This window comes from Rhopilema esculentum, chromosome 7, assembly GCF_057945365.1.
Source record: "Rhopilema esculentum isolate cy_ngs chromosome 7, ASM5794536v1, whole genome shotgun sequence".
NCBI classification, from domain to species: Eukaryota; Metazoa; Cnidaria; class Scyphozoa; order Rhizostomeae; family Rhizostomatidae; genus Rhopilema; species Rhopilema esculentum.
The window spans coordinates 1,073,984-1,093,294 of record NC_142821.1 but is presented as its reverse complement, the minus strand read 5'-3'; the positions used below and the strand labels follow the sequence as shown (position 1 = coordinate 1,093,294).

General features: G+C 35.2%; 1 protein-coding gene across 1 annotated transcript; it reads left to right on the top strand.

Moving 5' to 3' along the window:
- The first annotated feature begins 162 nt into the window (after positions 1–162).
- LOC135683941 (pre-piRNA 3'-exonuclease trimmer) lies at positions 163–18,985 on the top strand. Its single transcript, XM_065199350.2, has 23 exons — positions 163–314; positions 3,490–3,541; positions 4,100–4,173; positions 4,638–4,677; positions 5,232–5,307; positions 6,878–6,925; positions 7,687–7,725; positions 8,204–8,271; positions 8,899–9,002; positions 9,978–10,054; positions 11,280–11,344; positions 11,943–12,003; positions 13,017–13,086; positions 13,510–13,595; positions 13,720–13,787; positions 14,049–14,116; positions 14,655–14,708; positions 15,586–15,628; positions 16,488–16,587; positions 16,912–17,004; positions 17,184–17,272; positions 17,838–17,933; positions 18,423–18,985. The coding sequence occupies exons 1-23, from the start codon at positions 236–238 to the stop codon at positions 18,496–18,498; spliced, it is 1,626 nt and encodes a 541-aa protein (XP_065055422.2). The 5' UTR covers positions 163–235; the 3' UTR covers positions 18,499–18,985.
- Positions 18,986–19,311: the final 326 nt, after the last annotated feature.

Below are 19,311 nucleotides of genomic sequence, written 5' to 3'. Positions count from 1 at the left end.
AAGACAGGCTATTCGGCGTCATACGTCCCATTCGTTTAGCTATCTTGCTTTTCAAAATGAAGATCTTCCAAAAGTAAAATGATCTCGAATTCTTACATAAATTCTTACTCAATGTCAACAGAATTTCATAACAGGATTCGCGCCAGATTTCGCATTTCCTTCGTGATAAAGAGGTTTCTTAAAATGGTACCACGTGGGTTTCCAAGTTGTGGAATCATATGTTTCAAACTTGAGGATGGTAGAAATAACAAAGTCGAATTTTGAGCTCAAGTATGACGATATTGCAAAGGCAATCGAAAAATCAGCTTTTATAGGTATGATTGTGTTGATTAAAGGCCTATGTTCGAGTATTAAGGAGGATACCGTAGGGGAAGGAGACAGTAGGCCTAGTTTGCACCTATTCTGCAGACTGTGGCATGTGCGCACACACAATGTTTTTTAGAGGCTTCTCTAATGCACACATAAAACATACCTAGTTTGCACCTATTCTGCAAAGTGTGGCATGTGCACGCACAAGATTTTTTCAGAGGCTTGTCTAATGCACACATAAAACATAGGGCTGCACACACATTTTTCTGGGTACTGGGAAATTTTTAAGGACCACCCTTTTTTCAAACGTTGCTTTCCTATCTTGGTCTAAACAACGTTTTCTTTGAAATTTTGAAATGATGATAAATTGGGATTGTAATATTCATAAAACAATTTTAACTTGTGTTGGTCAGCATCAGAACCATCTGATTGTCACAAGTTAAAAAAGTTGCTGCCGATAACTAAACTAGTGAACATATGTGCCACTTTTGCTATGTTCATTTGTGAGCAGATTGAATTCCTCTAGATGATACTCTCCTCCTGATTCGAAAAGCTTTGGCATGCAAATGCATTGAATGAAATATGAGGCACAGTTTTGCAGGGTTGCGCAATGAAATCTCAAAACTTTGTGAGGTTAGAAGAAGGGGGCTGGGGGTACTCCCCCAGGAAAATTTTTAAGGGCCACACCCTATAAGTTACTGCAGAATGGCCCTAGAATCATCTCATATCTCAGTATTTTGATTTGCTATCTTGAAATGAGCTATGCTTGCCCTAAAGCCATTGATGCCCAGAATTAAAAATCTACTGACCAGCATATTCCAATTCAATGAGAAACTACATTCTTAGTTTTATTCTCAATTTCCTAAGTGAGGGCTGGTAAGAAAAGGCCTTGCCGATTGCTAACAAGGGGCATAAAAGATTGGAATCAAAGAAAGTAAGATTATTTTGGAAACTACAGTTATCTGACTTCTGCTCAAGCATGATTATAGGGTCAAGAACTTACTCTGTAGAGGTCATTCCGTGGACTGCATTATGTTAAAATCAACTGACTGCGTGAACTTTTAGGGGGTTACATTGGAATCCCACAACTCCACCTAGAAGGGAATTTGGCTAAGTACAAGGGAGGGGGATCAAAATAATTAAAATTTAATCTTACAAAATATATGATTGCCCCATGCTAAATTATAATCTGAAGTCAAAATTTTCTGGAATGCTTGAAAGTGCTTTTGCAGGAAGTAATTGCTGTGCACACATTGTGAGACAAATTGACAAATACTTTGCCCATTAGAAGCTTGCTGCAAGCATTGGACCAAAACTGAACGGCACACATTGCACACTTTATCAGCACTCTTGCACACATGCACACACTTTTATTTGCTCTTGCACACACAGGATCTTGTGGAAAACTGTCACGCTTTGCAGGCTGGGTTTGCACTCTGCATTGCAAGAAAAGTGTATCATAGATAGCACACACAAGATTTTCTAGTAGTCTAAATGTTTTGTCAAGTGCACCCTATTCTGGGGCTAAATAGATGTTTTCATATTATAAAATTTTGTGTATTCTGAGAAATTTCAATTTCAAGAATCTAAGAACATAAAGTGGTTATCCAGATAAAATGTATAACATTTATTCAGAAAAGACTAAGCAAGACATCCAGTGGACGTTTCTCATCGATTCCTGCACCTGACCCCCTTTATAAGGGTATAGAAACATTCTATACAGTGTTGGGATGGCTATGTTTTCCCTGGGGTTGCCAAGTCGATTTTTGAGCCCTATCATGTATATATTGTGGTTATATAAAAGCATGTGTTTCTAGAAGAGAAATCAATTTCAACTAGAGTTCAAAATTTCATGAATAAGTTTTAACTAAAAATGTGAATATGAATGGAAAACATTATGTCATCTTAGCATTTGAACTTCTCAATCATGGAATGGTAAAATATCCAGCAATTTTGAATTGGCTTATTTTTTAGAGTAGGAAATACAGTAGGCAAAACAGAAAAATACTAAAATCAAAAGACATTCTATTCATTCACACTTAATATGTTTTATACAGGCTGGTGGCCCCTTGAACTCGTTTATTATTTCCAGAATACCAGCTTCAAAGTAAAATAACATAGAGCAAATTTCTGTTTGGGACTTCTTAGTTTTTTAACTTAAGGTAACTCTTAGTCCATTACGCCATTGCTTATGGGGCAATGAAATGGCAATGAAAAAAGATAAAAATAGATTCTAAACAATGTTTTCTTTTCCCAAAAACATGTAATAAAGATTGTGTTAAATTTTTTAAAGTTAATCATTTAAGTTTTTCACATTATGGAAATGTCAAGGAATGTCAATATCCCTGTCTCCATCAGAGTCCTCGTCTCTATGCTGTAACATTTTTAATAGCTTTTGAATAGTAGGCGTATCAACCATTTGTTACTTCTTGTTTGATGTGTTTTCTAATGAATGCCACTTTTCAAGATGCGGTGTTTAAAAGAGGGTGGCATTTATTAGAGGGCAGCATTTTTTACAAATGGTTGGCTGAAGGTGGGACTTTCAATAGAAGGCGGCATTAATCAGAGGATGGTGATCATTAGAGGAAATATGGCATCTATCAAATTCTACGAATCTGTTGTTACCAGATAGATTATCAAAGATATGATGCTGTTGCTCCTTCCGAGTTCTTTACAGTCAGCAAGAGTCAAATTAGCATAACAAAGCATAGAAGGGTAGCCACACCTTTTCTCTAATTGGTTCTGGATGAAATATGGATAAAGTACTTTGTTTGTCTTCAGCTTCAAATGTTCTGCTGGATAGCTATAATGGAGGATTATTCTGCTGCAGACTTGTGGTATCATTTCTGAGTGCAAAATTCTTTTCTAACTTCCAAATGCTGTTCCATTCGTGTTCTGAAACAGCATTCCTTCTTTCTATCCTCTTTCCAGGGCACAAATTTTCTTTTTCTGAGTTCCATTTTCTAAGATTGGCTTTCTATTCCAAGATTTTGACTCTCCAAGTTACTGAAATAGTTGTATGCTCAAAAAGTAAATGGGTTCTGGGTGCCTAGGAATTGAGTTCTGGTATGTATGAAGATACGACCTCACCTTTGATGTCAACCCTTACCTTTTTGACATAGGTATAAGGCTGTTGCATATCTAAGTGTGCATGTTTAAAGTGTTTATTTTGCATTCTAGCATTTGATGCTGAGTACACTTGCTTGGTGCTAAACAACAGCCTAAAGCCCAGGTTAGTTCTCAAATACACAAACATGGTTTTGTACTCAGTATTAAGTTATGTCGTATCTTTAGGCTATATTCAAAAATTCATTATTACCATAAATCCTTGAATTAGCCCCCTGGGGGCTTATTTACTTTTTATATTTTTGGATGGGGGGCCTATTCAAGGGGGGGGGGTTTATACGATGGGGGGGGGGACTTATAAAGTTGTTGTAGACATTAAGAAGACATTATTAAAAGACCTTGTTTATTTTAGTAGGAATTTCTTCATGAGCATTTAATTGATTACTACCAAAAATATGAATTTGTTGTGGTAATTCAATAAAACGCCATATAGGCAACCTCAGATGGCAACAATCATCAAATGGAGGGGTCCACTTCAAGAGTTTACAGTAGCAGTGGGAAAAAGCAAAAGTCCCAGTACAAAGGTCACTTCCTCTGCTGCACTAATCAATGACATTATAACCTGATAGGAATGAAAACAACAGTTAAATCATCAGGAAATGAAAAATTTTTCAATAGAAAAAGTTGAGCTATGAATAACCTGTTTTCTTTGTTTGCACAATAGTCTCTTTGACACTGGTGAAGTGCGGTACCAGAAGCTGAAAAAGATTGTTACTCAGTCCTCAATGTGCCAAATAGGTATGTCTCATTTTCTGTAAGATTTCATGACAGTTTCAATTTTGTTATTTTCCTTTCTTGTATTTCTTATTTCACTCTGTTTTATTTATCATGAACATGGGCTTATTTCTGGCAAATTAAAATGGTTTATGCTTTTAGAGTGAAATTTTCATCAAAACATCAGGAAAATTGATTGAATCAACACTCCAAAAAGGAAATTTTACAAATTTCCTTGCAGGTTGCAAAATCAAATGTAAAAGAAACTTGTTCTCTTCCTAACAAAGGGCAAGAAGGGCACTTCCCCTGGCAATTCTCTCCTGACTCCCCGTATTTTTTACTTGATTCTTCTGTTGTTTGCATCAGTGTATGAAAATGTTATGCCAGGATGTGGTTGTATTTGATTCATTTATATTCCAACGAAATGCAGACAAACAACAACCTGGTATTGTCATTTTCAATTTTATTTTTTGATGTTTATATTCTAGGAATTTCATTGTATATACCAAGTGACCAAAAACAAAACAGGTATGTCAAAGTTTAAAAAGGTCTAAGGCCTGTTTCGAGTAAAATGTGCGTTAACTGTGCCAAGCTATTTTTGATTATCTGTTTATTGTGGTGTCATTGTAATTACTGATCTCCAATGATATTTGAACTGATATCTCTTCAGTTACTATTTTTAAATAAAGGGGCTTGTATCTGTGCCAATTGGCATGGCTGCCTTTCTTGGTTTTAGAGTCGGTTTGGTTAAGGTAACTTAAACTGACAATTTGACTCCATTTTCCAATGGTTTATTCATCCCTGGTCATGTGGTTAAACGTTTCCTTATGTTTTAACTTGTTCTATATAGTGTATTGTAGTCATTTGCATCAAAAAAGATTAATTTAAAAGAACATGAGTTTTGCTCTATCTATTTAACCCAAGGTAAAATGCTGTTTACCATTCTCAAATTAAAGATTTTACTGTTCAAGAGCAAACCCCTACTGCATATTATTTCTGTGCTACGACTTTAAGTTCTCATAAGAACGTAATAATTTCTTCACAGCATCTTTGCTCTCTCATTGCACTTTATTATTTCTCAGTTACTCAGTTCAAACCTTCAATGTTTACTTGTTTCCACAACCATTTGGACCACTGGATGCGAAGTTTGTTTGCCAGGTATTTCTTTTATTTTCTGTTGGTCAGTATTCAGTGAATAATACCATTCTAGAAACTGCAATCCTGGCCAAAACTCGTGAGACTGCATCCCAAATGCAATTGGGTTCTTATTCAACGTGACCGCCTATCTACCCCCTACATCAATGTTGGGGTGTTTGTTGGGCTAAAATCGAATGCTGGGACATTAGCTCTCAAACGACATCAACATTGATATAGGGGGGAGGGGAGAAATTGATATGTCCTAATTTTTCTTGGAAAAATTGATAGCATGCCGAATTTGTAATTCAGTGTCAAGGAGTTTTGGCCACGAATGTGGTTTAACGGTTTGTTATTTCCCATTAAAAGTTTTGTTGCCCAAGATGTACGTCTTGACAAATTTTTCACCCTGTTAATCGTGTGACCAGGTCCAGTCTAGCCTAGCAATGCAGTGACAAAATAGGGAAAAAGTGGCGACCGCAGCTCGTGCATTCTAGTACGCAAATCCAAAAACGAAAAACCAGGCCCTTTTCATGAAAGTTTGCGAAAATAGTTTGCGCTTAACTGAAGATATAAGCGGAGGACTCCTAGTAATGGCTTATCAAATGGGAAGCGACAAATTTGTTGGATGCTATTTTTAATTGTCGTTTGTGTTTGGCTTTTATTTTTTTAACATTTAGCTCATGATGATTTCTCGTCCTGTTGGTATGCTGAGCTCTTAGTCTTCTGTCATTCAGAAAACCTTTAACCAGCAAAGAATATAAAGTGGACGAACTGCTTATAAACATATAACAAAAATATAAACTGCTTTAGTTGCAGTTTCTAAAATTGAATTGTAGCCACTGCTACTCTTGAATTTGAGTCGATGTTGTTCTAACGATGACTGATATTTGGACTTTTTGGTTTCTTTTTCATCCTGCGATTGTGTTATACCTTTTTGCCGAGACTGCAAAGGTAGGTCATTTCTGGTCATTCCTGGTGGTGTGAGCGCGTTCTTAGAGTGAATTATTAATCTCTTATATCTTTTGTTGATTTTTACGTGAGTGATAAGGCTTAGAATAAAACTCAGTCAACTTGATGATTAAAAATATTGGGCAGTCTTAAGCCTGTTCGTTTTTGTGATTGGGTATAAAGCCGGGAAATTAAAAAAAACCTGTTTAAGTGGCCGTTTTACTGATCGTACTGTTTGAAGTGTGAATTACTTTGCTTGTAAAATAGTGTTTCATTATCTGACACTAGTTGTTCTTGCCACATAGAGGCAGATGTTATTTCACCGTTTTTTTCTGCATTTGCACCCGTTATAGCCTTCTTTTTATTGTCTATTTTTATAGTCTATAGTTTAACGCCGCCCTGTGATTAACGCCGCCCTCTGATTGACGCCGCCCTCTGATTAGCGCCACCCTCTATTAAATGTGGATTTTGTAATAGACGCAACAGCTTTCTTTAGAAGAATGCGGTATAGTATTTTTTGCTTGAAACCTCCTGTGTATTTCTTTACAGATGTATGTTGCAATATGCACAAATACTTTTGTGTCTCTGTGATTTTTCAATTATGAAATAGCAGTACTTTGATGTTTCGTATTGTTATTTATAGGCATCTTCAGTTGCATTTCTCTGCGAGCATTCCTTTGATTTCAATAAGGTAAGACAATCTTTTTTTGCGCTCGTCTTTCTAACCCTGTATGGTGTCACGTTGCAATATATGGCAATGCATACATTAGCAGAATTATTCTCTCTAGCTTAGAGAGAACCATGCTTTAGATATACACGCTTAGAGAGAACCTATTATTTTTGTTTTACCTGCGATACAGAGCATATAAATATTATAAATGGTAACCCAGTAAAGACATGAAAATATGGCAAGCGATTACAACCCTTATTTGCTTTGCATTAAGTAATCATTAGATTGGGAACTTGCAGGTAAAAGCAACAGAGGACAATTGTTTTTGTATTCAGTACAGAAACACATCGGTAACATATGAGTCACAAGAGCTGTTGTCCTAGAAAGTTGTTGCCCAAGGATAAAGAGAGCACAACAACAGAACTACCATTAGACAACCTCTCTTTACACCCGTCATGTTTTGTGAAAATCATTGGACTGTTTTGAATCATTTGATTGCTCGGTGCTATGGTGCCAATTTGGCGCGTTTCTGTGTTGCAACCACGAGTTTCACTCATCAAGTTACAACATTATATATCTTTGAGAGATCATTTTACATTTCAGCCTATTTTTCATGCGTGTAACTTTATTTCAAATTACTTTCAAATTTATTGGTGATCCTTAGCTTCATACTCAACAGCATATTCTCTCTGTGGACTGAGGCACTCAATTTTTTGTTCACATAGGCTCAGATTTGATGGTGAAGTTATGACCTTGAATATAATGAATCTTTTTTATTGCAGTTCATGTATGAAGGTGTTACTTACTTGAACAAGGATCAGGTGGGTTGCTTTTTTCAATTTTTTCCCAATGACTGATAGTTTTTTGTTTTGTTTTGATTTTGAAACATTTTTTTGTAATAACTGAAAGAAATATCGATAAACTTGTCTCATGGCACTTTGCAGATTTCAAACCAAGGTTGTGAAGGGTTTTTGATTCGATTTTTTTTTACATTTTAAAGGAGCTCTGAAGACCATTTTCAGTTTCATTTTCGAGTTAAAGTTTTTGCTCGAGACGGGATAATTTGAGAACAGAAAATTGTCGTCTAGACATGTAATCGTGTAATTTTTTTCTTACTACAAAATACCAAAATTGTTCTTCTTTTCACTTTATACTGATTATTTTATATGGTTTTTTATTACTGAGGTTTTTTGTCGTCGGGTGCCGAATTCTTTATGATATTCTAAAAACCAACTTGGCTGATTGTAGAAATATAGTTCAAAAGAACTAACATTGCATTAAACTTTATTTTTTTAATAGGAAGAAAATTTGAGAAAAATGCATCAACTCGGCCGCATCAAACATAGTTGCGATTCAATGAAGTTGAGGTAATAGAATGTCGCAATTTCATCCTTCGAAAGATTTTTATGTCTGTCTGTGATGACTTTATGTGTGAGTTGGAACTGAAGATTTGTTTACCGGTGCATCTGCACATTTTATGACTGTATCAACCTTAACGGAATATGTCGGAATGGGATTCACCCTGGCAGAATGGCGTTGACCACTGCAAGAAAGAAATGCCTCTTCTGTTATCAGAACCGTACCTACGTTAGCTCATTGAACTTTTTCTAGCTCGGTGTTTACGAGCTATGTCAGTAAGATTGTCAGATATTGAAGTATAACAGTCAGGTCTCTTTTTTATCTCTGTTGGGCTTTTCCCCAGCATCTGTGCCATTGCTTTTATGCCTTATGGCATTCTACAAGTCTTATATAGCCGCATATAAACAACCCTTGATGCTCCTCCCGAAACTAGAAATTTGGGTACATCCTTCTTTTTAGTTACCTCTTCTCTCCAATAGGGCCAAACAGCATGCCAAGCATAACTGCTATGACATGTTCTACAAGCCTGACAAGTTCTGCTATTATAAAAGAATGTTTTACGCTGCCTAGGTAGCACCAATGCTGCTGTAAATGTCATCTATTTGATCTTAACAGTGCCTTAAATACCTTTTCAGAGATTACGATCAAAATGAGCTCAGACTTCTTCTTGATGATATTAGCCAATGGAGATATGAAGCCAAGACGGGTGACAGCAGAGAGTATTCGGCCCCAGATCAAGGTATTGACTTTATAGAACTGAAAATACTGTTTTCATTTTGGTTTATGCTGTAAAGATGCAGTATTGCACGCAAACTCAGATTTTCTTAATTACCATATTTTAAGGAATACTGCTTTCTGCTTACTTAAAAGGATTTTATTTCCCCTTCTTATATAAGTTTTATTTGTACTATACTGCGTGCGGTACAGTATAAAGCTATAATAACGATCAATGTAAGTAAATTATACCAGGAAAAAGTTTGATCGTTATTATAAATTTTATTTGTGTTTGGAGGTCAAGGTGCACTGAATTTGCTGACTGTCCTATTTAGATCCACAGCGGGTTATGTATGTTCCATCTTGTTCATTGGACTCTTGATTTTGACGTTTCATACTCGACGAAAATTTTTTTAGTATGTTGTAAAATGGTTTCCTCCTTTCGTTTATATATTTCTTAGCTTAGAATTTTTGATCAATGTTTTGGCGCTGTTTACTTCATTTCAACATTTCCGTCTTCAAAACATGTTCTCTCACTTCCGATACGACTTTCACATCGTAAAATGAAACATTTGAAGCTGAAAATTCCTATCCGACCTTAGGTTGCAGGACATTCGTTAGGCTCCGTGAGGGTTTCGTGACCGTCAACCATAGAATAGTCAATAACACACCAGAATGCGTCACTCTCCCCAGATTCTGTTCAAAAAGCTCCCTTGACTCAAACCCCCCAAAAATGAACTTATGGTCCTTATTTTGAAAAAATACTTGCAGATTTAGAATCAGTAAAGTTTACTGCCTAAGAAGAATTTGCAAAATTTTGCAAAACTACCTTTTGCAAAATTTTGATTCTCATGTCAGTAGCACTTTATGTATGTTTTAAAATTAGTCACCGCCCTGTTCATGTTCTGTACATAACTGTTTAGAAATTATTCTATTCAGCGGTAAAAATCGGTACGAGATGATAATTATTTCTCAGTAAAAATGATAATTATTTCTTTAGGAATAAATCAATACGTATTGCTTGCTGATTTGCAAGAAAGATTCAAAGATGTCATTTGCCAGGTCAGAAACGAAAAGGTGAGAGGTGACCTGTGGTCAAAATTACGTCGAGTGCGGTAGGTGTTTACACTGCTCCAATAGAACGCTGTCGATGGCCTCATTTTTGAACAGAGGCTTTCACGAATCCTCATAAAATTGGCATCAGTATGATTTATGAATGTAATTAGATAAAAGCAAATCGTAAAAAACTTTGTTGTAACAGCTACCGGCCCATTTTTAATTCTCAATTTCAAAATTTTTCAGATTTGGCATGCTAGAAAGCACATATTTTGTTGCCATTGTTAGCATATTTAAATGTCTCCCTTTTCGGTGTTCACAATGGAAACGGAGCGTACTCGATACGCACCATGTTCATAATTATCCATTTTCATTTGCGTGTTCATATGACTCCATTTTCATAGCAGAACAGTGTGAACGCAAGGCAAAAACGGATTAATTTGACTCCATTTTCATATGAAAACTTACTTTCTCAATAGTAGCTTAATAGCCTAGCATCTGTAATCCATCGGTTGGAAAATTGACTGGTTGAATTTTCTCAAAGCAAACTTCAATAATTTCCTGTGTCCCTGCTGCCGAAAATACCCGTATCTTGTATCAACTCGAAAAGGCAAATCATAATTTCATGATCAAGTAAGATGTTTAGGTTGATAATGGATGCAAACGCTTGATGCTGAACCCTCACTTGCCCTTTGAATAATTTCATTTTTCGATTTGTACGTATATTGTAGTATCTTGAATATATGTAATACTCATTCGCCATCACATGTGGTAAATCATTCGCGATCACGTGGTAAATCATTCGCGATTACATGTGGTAAATCATTCGCGATCACATGTGGTGAATCATTCGCGATCACATGTGGTAAATCATTCGCAATCACATGTGGTGAATCATTCGCGATCACATGTGGTAAATCATTCGTGATCACATGTGGTAAATCATTCGCGATCACATGTGGTAAATCATTCGCGAGCACATGTGGTAAATCATTTGTGATCACATGTGGCAAATAATCCCGATCACATGTGGCAAGTCATTCATATTATGTAGTTATTATGCATTTGTAGTTTCCAATTTTGTAGCCAAAGCTGACAAAACTACTATTAGGCGTTGTTGATGTCCTCCTAGATACATAGGCCCGTGCAAGTCAATTATTTGTTAATCTGAGTATCTTCCTTACTACGCTCATTAACGTGGAATTATGAAAACAAATAGCTGACGGCCAAAATCTCCATTGTATAGGTCGTACTGACGAAATCTGATGACGTAGAAAAAGTACGAAAATCTTATAATGCGGAATTCGAAAGGTTTGTGCAATAGTGAGCGGAGGCTTTCTCAAGTTTTCCTCAGATTTGGTGCCCAATATATTCACTTTACGCTCAGTTTGTATTCGTAACGATTTGCTTTGATTTCCGAGGGGTTTTTGTATAATCTTTGTCTTATTCTGCGCAGGAACTTCAACGATATCAGTAAGATCGGTTTAATCTGTAGAGAAAGGCAAATATTATACGGGTCTCCTAAGCAAAGTCATGGGATTGATATCTAAAATCCTTAACGAATTTCAAAAGTTGACAACCTTAGTATTAAACTACATCCCCATGTTATCAATGCTGTTTCTATATTCGCCCCCTCCCTGTAAATGTCGATTCTTTCATTGGAAGTGGTTATGTAAAAATTTTAATGGGAGAGAGAAAGCAACTGTAAAAAGTAGTGAAAGTTTTGTGTAGATGTTTCATCAACTTTGGCAAGGATTGTGGCTATCAACAAGAGAATGGCCATCCTGGAAAATTACATAAGTACTTATCCAGTAAAGTTAATCGTGAAGTTGAATTTTTAAAAATTCTCTCCTAGATACTGAAATGCATCACTTCAGTGTGTTAATATTTTTCCTTGTTTATCTTACAGAATATTTCAAATTGAGATCGGGTTTTCCAGAGTTTTCAAGAAAATTTCTTCTTCAAGGAAGGTAGAATGTATGAAATTTCCTGTGAACTTTCTAGATCATTAAATATTTTATGAGTGAAAGAAATTTCCAGCCGCAGAGAATAACTTGGCTTATAAATCTGAAATGTTTTTCATTTGCTTCTGAAACATTGTCCGCAAATGCCACGAAATTAATTCAAATATTATCAACAAGTTAAGTGCTTATTCTTTGTAAACTAAACGGTTTCTTTTGCTTAAGTTTCTTGTCTTTCAGGACTAAAAATCTGTGTTTTGCCTGTATTTGTGGATAACTTGCGCTTTAGTCTATTATGGTTGAAAGGCAACAATTCCGAGTTGAAAATCCATTGTTTTGTATTTTATCGTTTTTAGCTACTTGTCGTTTCGTTTAATGTTAAAGAAGAAAATATGTGGGCTATATGTTCTACAATGCCTGCTAGAAGTACTTGGAACATCCAGCAAATTTTGTTGCATTTTATATCTTTCATTCCTTGTCCGAATCCGCCCCCTTTCCTCTAGAACAATGTTGATAATTTAGAGTATTATAATAAAAGAAACGCAAAAATCCTAACCCGTTTGATGGTAAGCCAACATTGTTTTGTGGGGGAAAGGGGGATGGTTGATTTTGACTTTGCAAACTGAGTTCAGTGTGCCAAGACTTTTGGCAGGCATTGTAAATCGAATTCAAAGATACTTGTTTTTTTTGCTTTGAAGCTCTATTAATCAATTCATCCACAACGATCATTCCTTTTCTGGGGTCTGCTCTTTTGATCCGAAAAGCAATCGTCTCTTGAATTCAAAAACAAAGAATAATAAGTTTGACTTATCATGCACCACAAAATACAGCATGGGGATTTCTTTTATTTATAGTTGTATTAGTATATCCCAAATTATTAACTCCAAGTCCAAGACAAATAAATCTCCAATATTACATTTTTTACAACGTTTAGACTTTTAATGCCTGAAAAACTGTAACAATCTTTTGTTACACGATATGTTGATATATTTTAGTTAATACTTTGTTAATCTTTTTTCTAGCCAATTGTTGGCCATAACTGCTTAACGGATCTGCTTTTTATGTTTGAAAAATTTCATAAATCATTACCAGGTGTGTAGCAAACTATGATTAACCTGACATTAACTGATTTGCATAAATGATGGTTTTCTGATTTTTCCAAGTAGACTTGAATTATAAGGATGGTTTTGCCTGCTAATCTTGTTTTTATGTAATATTAATCAGTATATTTTTTAATCAATATATCTAGGTTACTACATAAGTTGATTGTTTATAAGCTAGCTGTTTCTTGAGAATGATTATTTTCACAATGTCTTCACATCTCAGTTTTTTAACTGGAATTTGTAGAGAATCAATTAGCCTTGAGACACTTGACATTATTCCTAGCTGAGTTTTTGCTAAATTTATCTGGCTTGATTGCTTTTTAACCTTGGCATTGCAATGTTTCATTCCATTTTTTTTCAATTCAAATGTTTTTTTAGTTATCGAGTTTTAATTGGAATTTCTGTTTTCTAGATAATTACAAAGATTTTAAAAAAGAGCTGCACAATCTCTTCCCAGTCATATTTGACACAAAGATGATTTCATTTTGTCTTAGAAAGGTGGGATTTGTTTTTTTTTTCAATATTCTAGCTGTTTTCTACAAGATGCAGTATGTTTTTGGATTAGAGCTGAACTTGGGATGTAGCAGTTTAATTTTTCAACGATGTATTTTGTACTTTTCAGACCATGAGAGATGAAACAGCCTTATTTAACGAAACAAATCTATCAGACCTGTACAACATGCTTAGTAGGTACGTATTTGCTGTTTAAGTCAATCCTTTTTCTTTATGCTATATTTTATGTGCTATGGAGATTCCTTTTAAGATTCGAAAACTATCTTCCCTTCTGCTAACTGTCTTTCCCATATGTCTTTTTTTTAATAATATTGAAATTCTCTGATTTGAGTTACGTTAATTGAATTTGCTTCCGACATGGCAACTCTGTCTAAATTGCCTCTTAATCGAAAAGTGGTGAGCATGGATTTGATGCTTTTTGCATGATTCTATTGATAGCAATCAAGGAAAATTCTATGTCTTGTATTCTCCCTTCATTGAGCATGCAGATGGGTTTGATCACTATGGTGAGCATAATTCTTTACTCTTCTTGTTTCAAAAAAACTTTTAAGAAATTATCGAAAAATGTATTATTGTCTATGAATTTAGAATTCATTATTTTCACCAAGCTCACTAAAGAATTACCTGTGGAAAAAAATTGATAGCAAAGTTCCAGTGTGTATTGCTTTCTTCAGCTTCTGGAGGAAAACTAATAGGTAATTGTTATATAGAGTAAGCTCGAACAGAGAAAGGCATTAAAGATGTTTCTGATATGTCGTATCGCTGCAGTATCCTATTCCATAAAATCTCCTGACAACTTCCACTTCTTTAACATTTCTTTATTCAAACAATCTTTTGGTGGTACAAAACTTGAAAATGGCTTTGAAAAAAGCAAACATTTAGTAAACTAAAGCTTTTCGTCTGACACTCTTCAGGGTTTAAAACGTCAGAACATAGATCGAAAACTCTACGCTAGGAAATATATATAACCAGTTGTGGATCGAAATAGGCCAATCAGAAACACGAGCACATGACATTTCTTTATTCCCCATTTTCTTTTTCTAGTGAGCAAACATCATTTGCACGAGGCTGGTTTTGATGCGTTTTTAACCGGATATGGTTAGTGCCAAGGGTTGGTAGCCCTACTGACTTTTTTTGTACTGGAATCACGTTGTATAAATGGCCTAGGCAGGGCCCAATAGAACGGTGACAGATGAAACGCAAGCTTCAAACAGTGTTATATCCAATACATAGAATCTTATGATGGTTCATCGTTATAACCTTTGTAAGCTTTATATCCGTCCAATTTGAAAACAGCTCGAGTATTTATTTATTCATAAGAAGTTTTTTATTGTATCATTTTGTACTCATCTCTGTGTAGATGTGAGAGAACTGAAACCTAGTTATTTGGTCACGTGCTATTAGCGAATGGATAGAAACGCGAGGGATTTGGAAGGAGGAGAGATTGAGAACACAAGTTTAGAGAGTAGTTATTGATAAAAGATCCGAAAGAGAGACGTAACAGAAGAGTGATGAAAAAGAAAAGCTGTTTACATTTTGTGTCTTTTTTTGTTTTTTCAGTAGTGTGCATTGCGTCGTCACAATTTTCGGTCATAGTTGAAATGAATTTGAATTGCCAGGAAGCATTAATGATCTTTTTACACTTTTGGTATCGTTCTTTTAATGTTATATTATAATGTCTCAATTAATTCGTGTTCTAAATTTTTTTATTGAAGATATAAGAAAAGGCACAAATGCATGCTAGAACCTAGTCAGCTGGCAATTTAAATAAAATATTTTCCCCTTGCACAATTTCTAGCAACAAACATTCCTATGTTTTTGTAACATTTCCTTCAAATTTGAATGGACAATATTGTAACGTTTTCGATTTTGTCAATTTTGCTCGTCCAAAAAGGTTTTCTTCATCTGTTTTACGACTTTGAATAAATCTGCCTGAAATAACTTTCATGCGTTAATTGTGGTTTTATTTTTACAGTTTTTATCAGAATGGCCCATTTCATGGCTGCTAAAGATATCAAGTAAGTATGAGCACCTCAATAACATTTTGCTTTATTGAATTTATTCTAGTTTAATTATTCTAATCTCTTATATTTTGCTACAACTATTACGAATGTCCATTATATCTGTGAGTAAACCTTGAAACGTGAATGCAAGGGGACATGGGGCAGGGAGAAGCTTTGTTTTTTGCAAGGGGGTGTCACACCCCGCACTCCCTCCTGTAACGTGCGCCTGGGCAGGGGAGTAGCTATATTGCTTTTTCAACGGGGTTGTTTTTATTCTGAAATCCAAATATATGTTTGCTGTTAAATTCTCGTGGTAAGTGTTAATAACTTCCTGTCTGATTCATGAGTATGCATTTTGTATAACTACTCGGCTTGCTGGAATGCTTTTCGAAATCTTTAATAATATATTCTATTAGTTCAATAATTCCAGATAATTTATTTGATTTTACATATTTTCTTTATTGGACTCTTATTATGCTTTTTTGTTATCATTTCATCCTATTTTCTGTTTTTTGGATTGTACTATTGGAAACTGAATATAACAATCTGGTAGCCATGAAAACTGGTTTAAACTTCCACCACTTAAGTGAAATAAAGCAGATGCATGTGCGGTGTTTATCTTTGTCTTTTGGCTCAATGCAGTCTGGGTTAAAAAACGTGATGGTCACGAAGAGACATGTCCCACAATGGGATCATATTACATTTGCTCAGTTTTTTTGTGACAAAAGCATTTAAACGATGGTCTCTTCTGATTTCCCTGTGCCTAACTAGCAAACACGACCTTCCTCATTAATCCAAACTGGAAACTAAAGAGCTTCTTTGATGGACATTTTTTCCTTTCTGATTTTTGATTGGATTAGTTTATTTTTCGTAGATCAAGTGAAATTATGCCGTTAAAATTTCGCCAACAGCTACGGGCTCTGAAAGAATTTGAAAATTGCATTAACATTGCAAGAGCTTCTTTACCTTATGTGGTAATTGTAGTTTGTTTGTTACTTTTCCTTACTCTTGCATACACATGACAAGAATGCAAACAATAGTTCATTTAATATTCGTGTATGTAAAAAATATTTAAGCTTTTTCCTGTAATTTTTATACTAATAGTCTAGTTTGGAACTCGTATATTGGCCTCCAATCCACGTTTTGGTTTTCTCAGTGCAGTTTTATTGCCAATTAACAGCAAGGATATGCAAAGTAGACATATCAGAGTTATAACTGTTGGTATTTCAATTAAAAAACTGTATTTATAATAATACTATACATCTTTCGGATTACTAAAGAATTCCTATTTTTTAAAGGTAATTGGTGGAGATGACCCTCCTTCGCAGATACCCGCAAGGTTTATTGTTTGCTCCAAGGGAAACCTTTCAGAGCCTCTATCTGCAAACGAGGTAAGAATTTGAAAATGATTCAGAATGCGAAGCCTTTAAACATATAATACATTGGTTCACTAAGTTTTTGTCTTTTTTTCAAACGCATATGTATCTTCTTTAATGATTTCCATTCGTTACAGGATCAAGAAGATTTCAGTTTTACAATTTTTTTTCACGCCTGTAATCCAATTTTGTAGATTGCACACGAGTTTCTGTCGTTCGGATCAGTAGATGTTCAAATGGAAACTTCTCATAAGGCAATAGTTGCTGTATCCCATTGGAAACGGTAGGCCAACAAGATCAAATGTAATGCATAACTAATTATCTTAATCTTTGTGTTTTGCTATATCGACAGCTTTTCAGGTTTCTTGGCCGTGCATTGAAAACAGGAAAACACTTTTTCGTATATAAAATTTACTTGGTCTGCCTCCTAGCACTAAGCTTAGAGTTTCCTATGTCAGAATATCTACGAGAGCACTCTTTTCTCTACAATTTCTGATAATCAAGTCTAAATGACATTTTGGCTCACTGAGTCGCTTAATGCTTTGATTTTCATGTATTCCAATCATAATTTAAGAGCGACAAACTTGTCACTACGGTTCTGCTTGATTTTATCAGATTTTAGATTTTAGATTGCCATAATCCCAAATATAAATAATATAAATTTCTGTCACAGTGTCGCAAAATGGAATCCACAATTTACCTTTTATTAGATAAGCAATCATTTTAAACATACATAATCTTAAACTGGATCGTTTCCTTGGCAGAGGAATTTTCAGCCTTTCTCCTTCAGTGATAAATGCACTCTGGTTCGTATAGTGGAACCTCACACGTGATATTCTGTCGTTTAGAGCTAAGAATGTGATTCACGCATTCAAGCGTCATCGCAAGTATAAAGTGACACCTTACTCTTCTACGTCGAAATTCAGTAGTGATAAACTTATGAGGTACGTCAAGATTTTATTCAGATCACAAATGAATTGTATTTCCAAAATCTATATTTCTATATTTCTGCTGATATATTCACCTGAAATACAAAAAAGACATTCTAACTAAAGGGCATTTGATATATTTTATTGAAATTTGCTAGAGGCTTAGATATGTCAAGAAGGAAGTGTTTCTAGTTTATACTTTTCCATTAAAAGGTGATGTGGCTATTCTTAAGCCAGCCACAATTCTAATAAAAGGTTCCAGATTATGTGTTGCCAATGCATCCTGTCTTTTTTCTATGGTTTTAAGAGTCTCAATGCCTGTGTCTACAGAATAGTGTCTATTTTAAATGGGAGCATTGCTTTTATGTTGATCGTCCAATAGTTTCCTGGTGTGAATGTCATTAAATTATAAAGCCTATTGTCTATTCTGTGGAACATTTTTGATTAGCCTGTAAATGTAATCCAAAAAAGTGATTACCAGTAGAAATTCGTTCTGTATTTCAGCATTGGTTTTGGGATAGTCCTGCTGGTAGCAACGGGAAGCATAGTGTACTTGCTACTTCCATCAGATGATTCGTAGTTGAATCCATGTGGTTTGGTATGGTTTACAGAAAGGCTTCAAGATGAGGCGAGCCTCATTTTCCTTCGTTCAGTTCTAAAAGGAATGTCAAGTTATTACTGAGAACTCTGCAGTGGTGGTTGCTGATGGAAAAAGTTGTCGAGGAAGGAAGACACCTAGGAAGGAAGTTGTCGCTTCCATCTGGCTTCCGGAGGAACCCTCATGGCATTTCGAGTATTTCGATCCAAAAGTCAACAATTTTATTAAACCCATTCTTACATTCGCACAGGTGTTCAGTAAGCCTAACTGAACAAAGATTCATCCCCTTAATTACCCTATCATGTGACCACTCATCCCTGACGTCATATTTAACTGTTTATTTTGTCATTTGTAAGCAATAAAGCTTATTCGGACAAATAGCCGTAAGAATGTTTTAGTTGAATGTTTTTTGTACATCGTTGAATAGTCAAATAATGATTTTGCCTTTTTAAAATCTGCATTTGCTTGCTGAACATTTTCTCCCTAAAGCGGAAACTGTCCGGTCTTTAATAACAGTCTATTCTATTGTACTATTGTCTTAATTTAGCTTGGTTTTAATCATAGCCGTTATTGCAGACGTTATTCCAGAAAAAGGCAGAGAATAGGGTCGGAAAGCGTTCCAGGATACTTTCCAGGATACTTTCTCAATCAATTAATAATCTTTACAATGTTAAGCAGCGTAACAAGCGAGGTAACAAGTTTCTGCAATCCTTTTACCTATGGGTTTTTGCAAATTTCAAAATGACGCTTTTCACTTGACCATGTAAAAGAGTTAGCAATTTAAAAAAAGTTTAC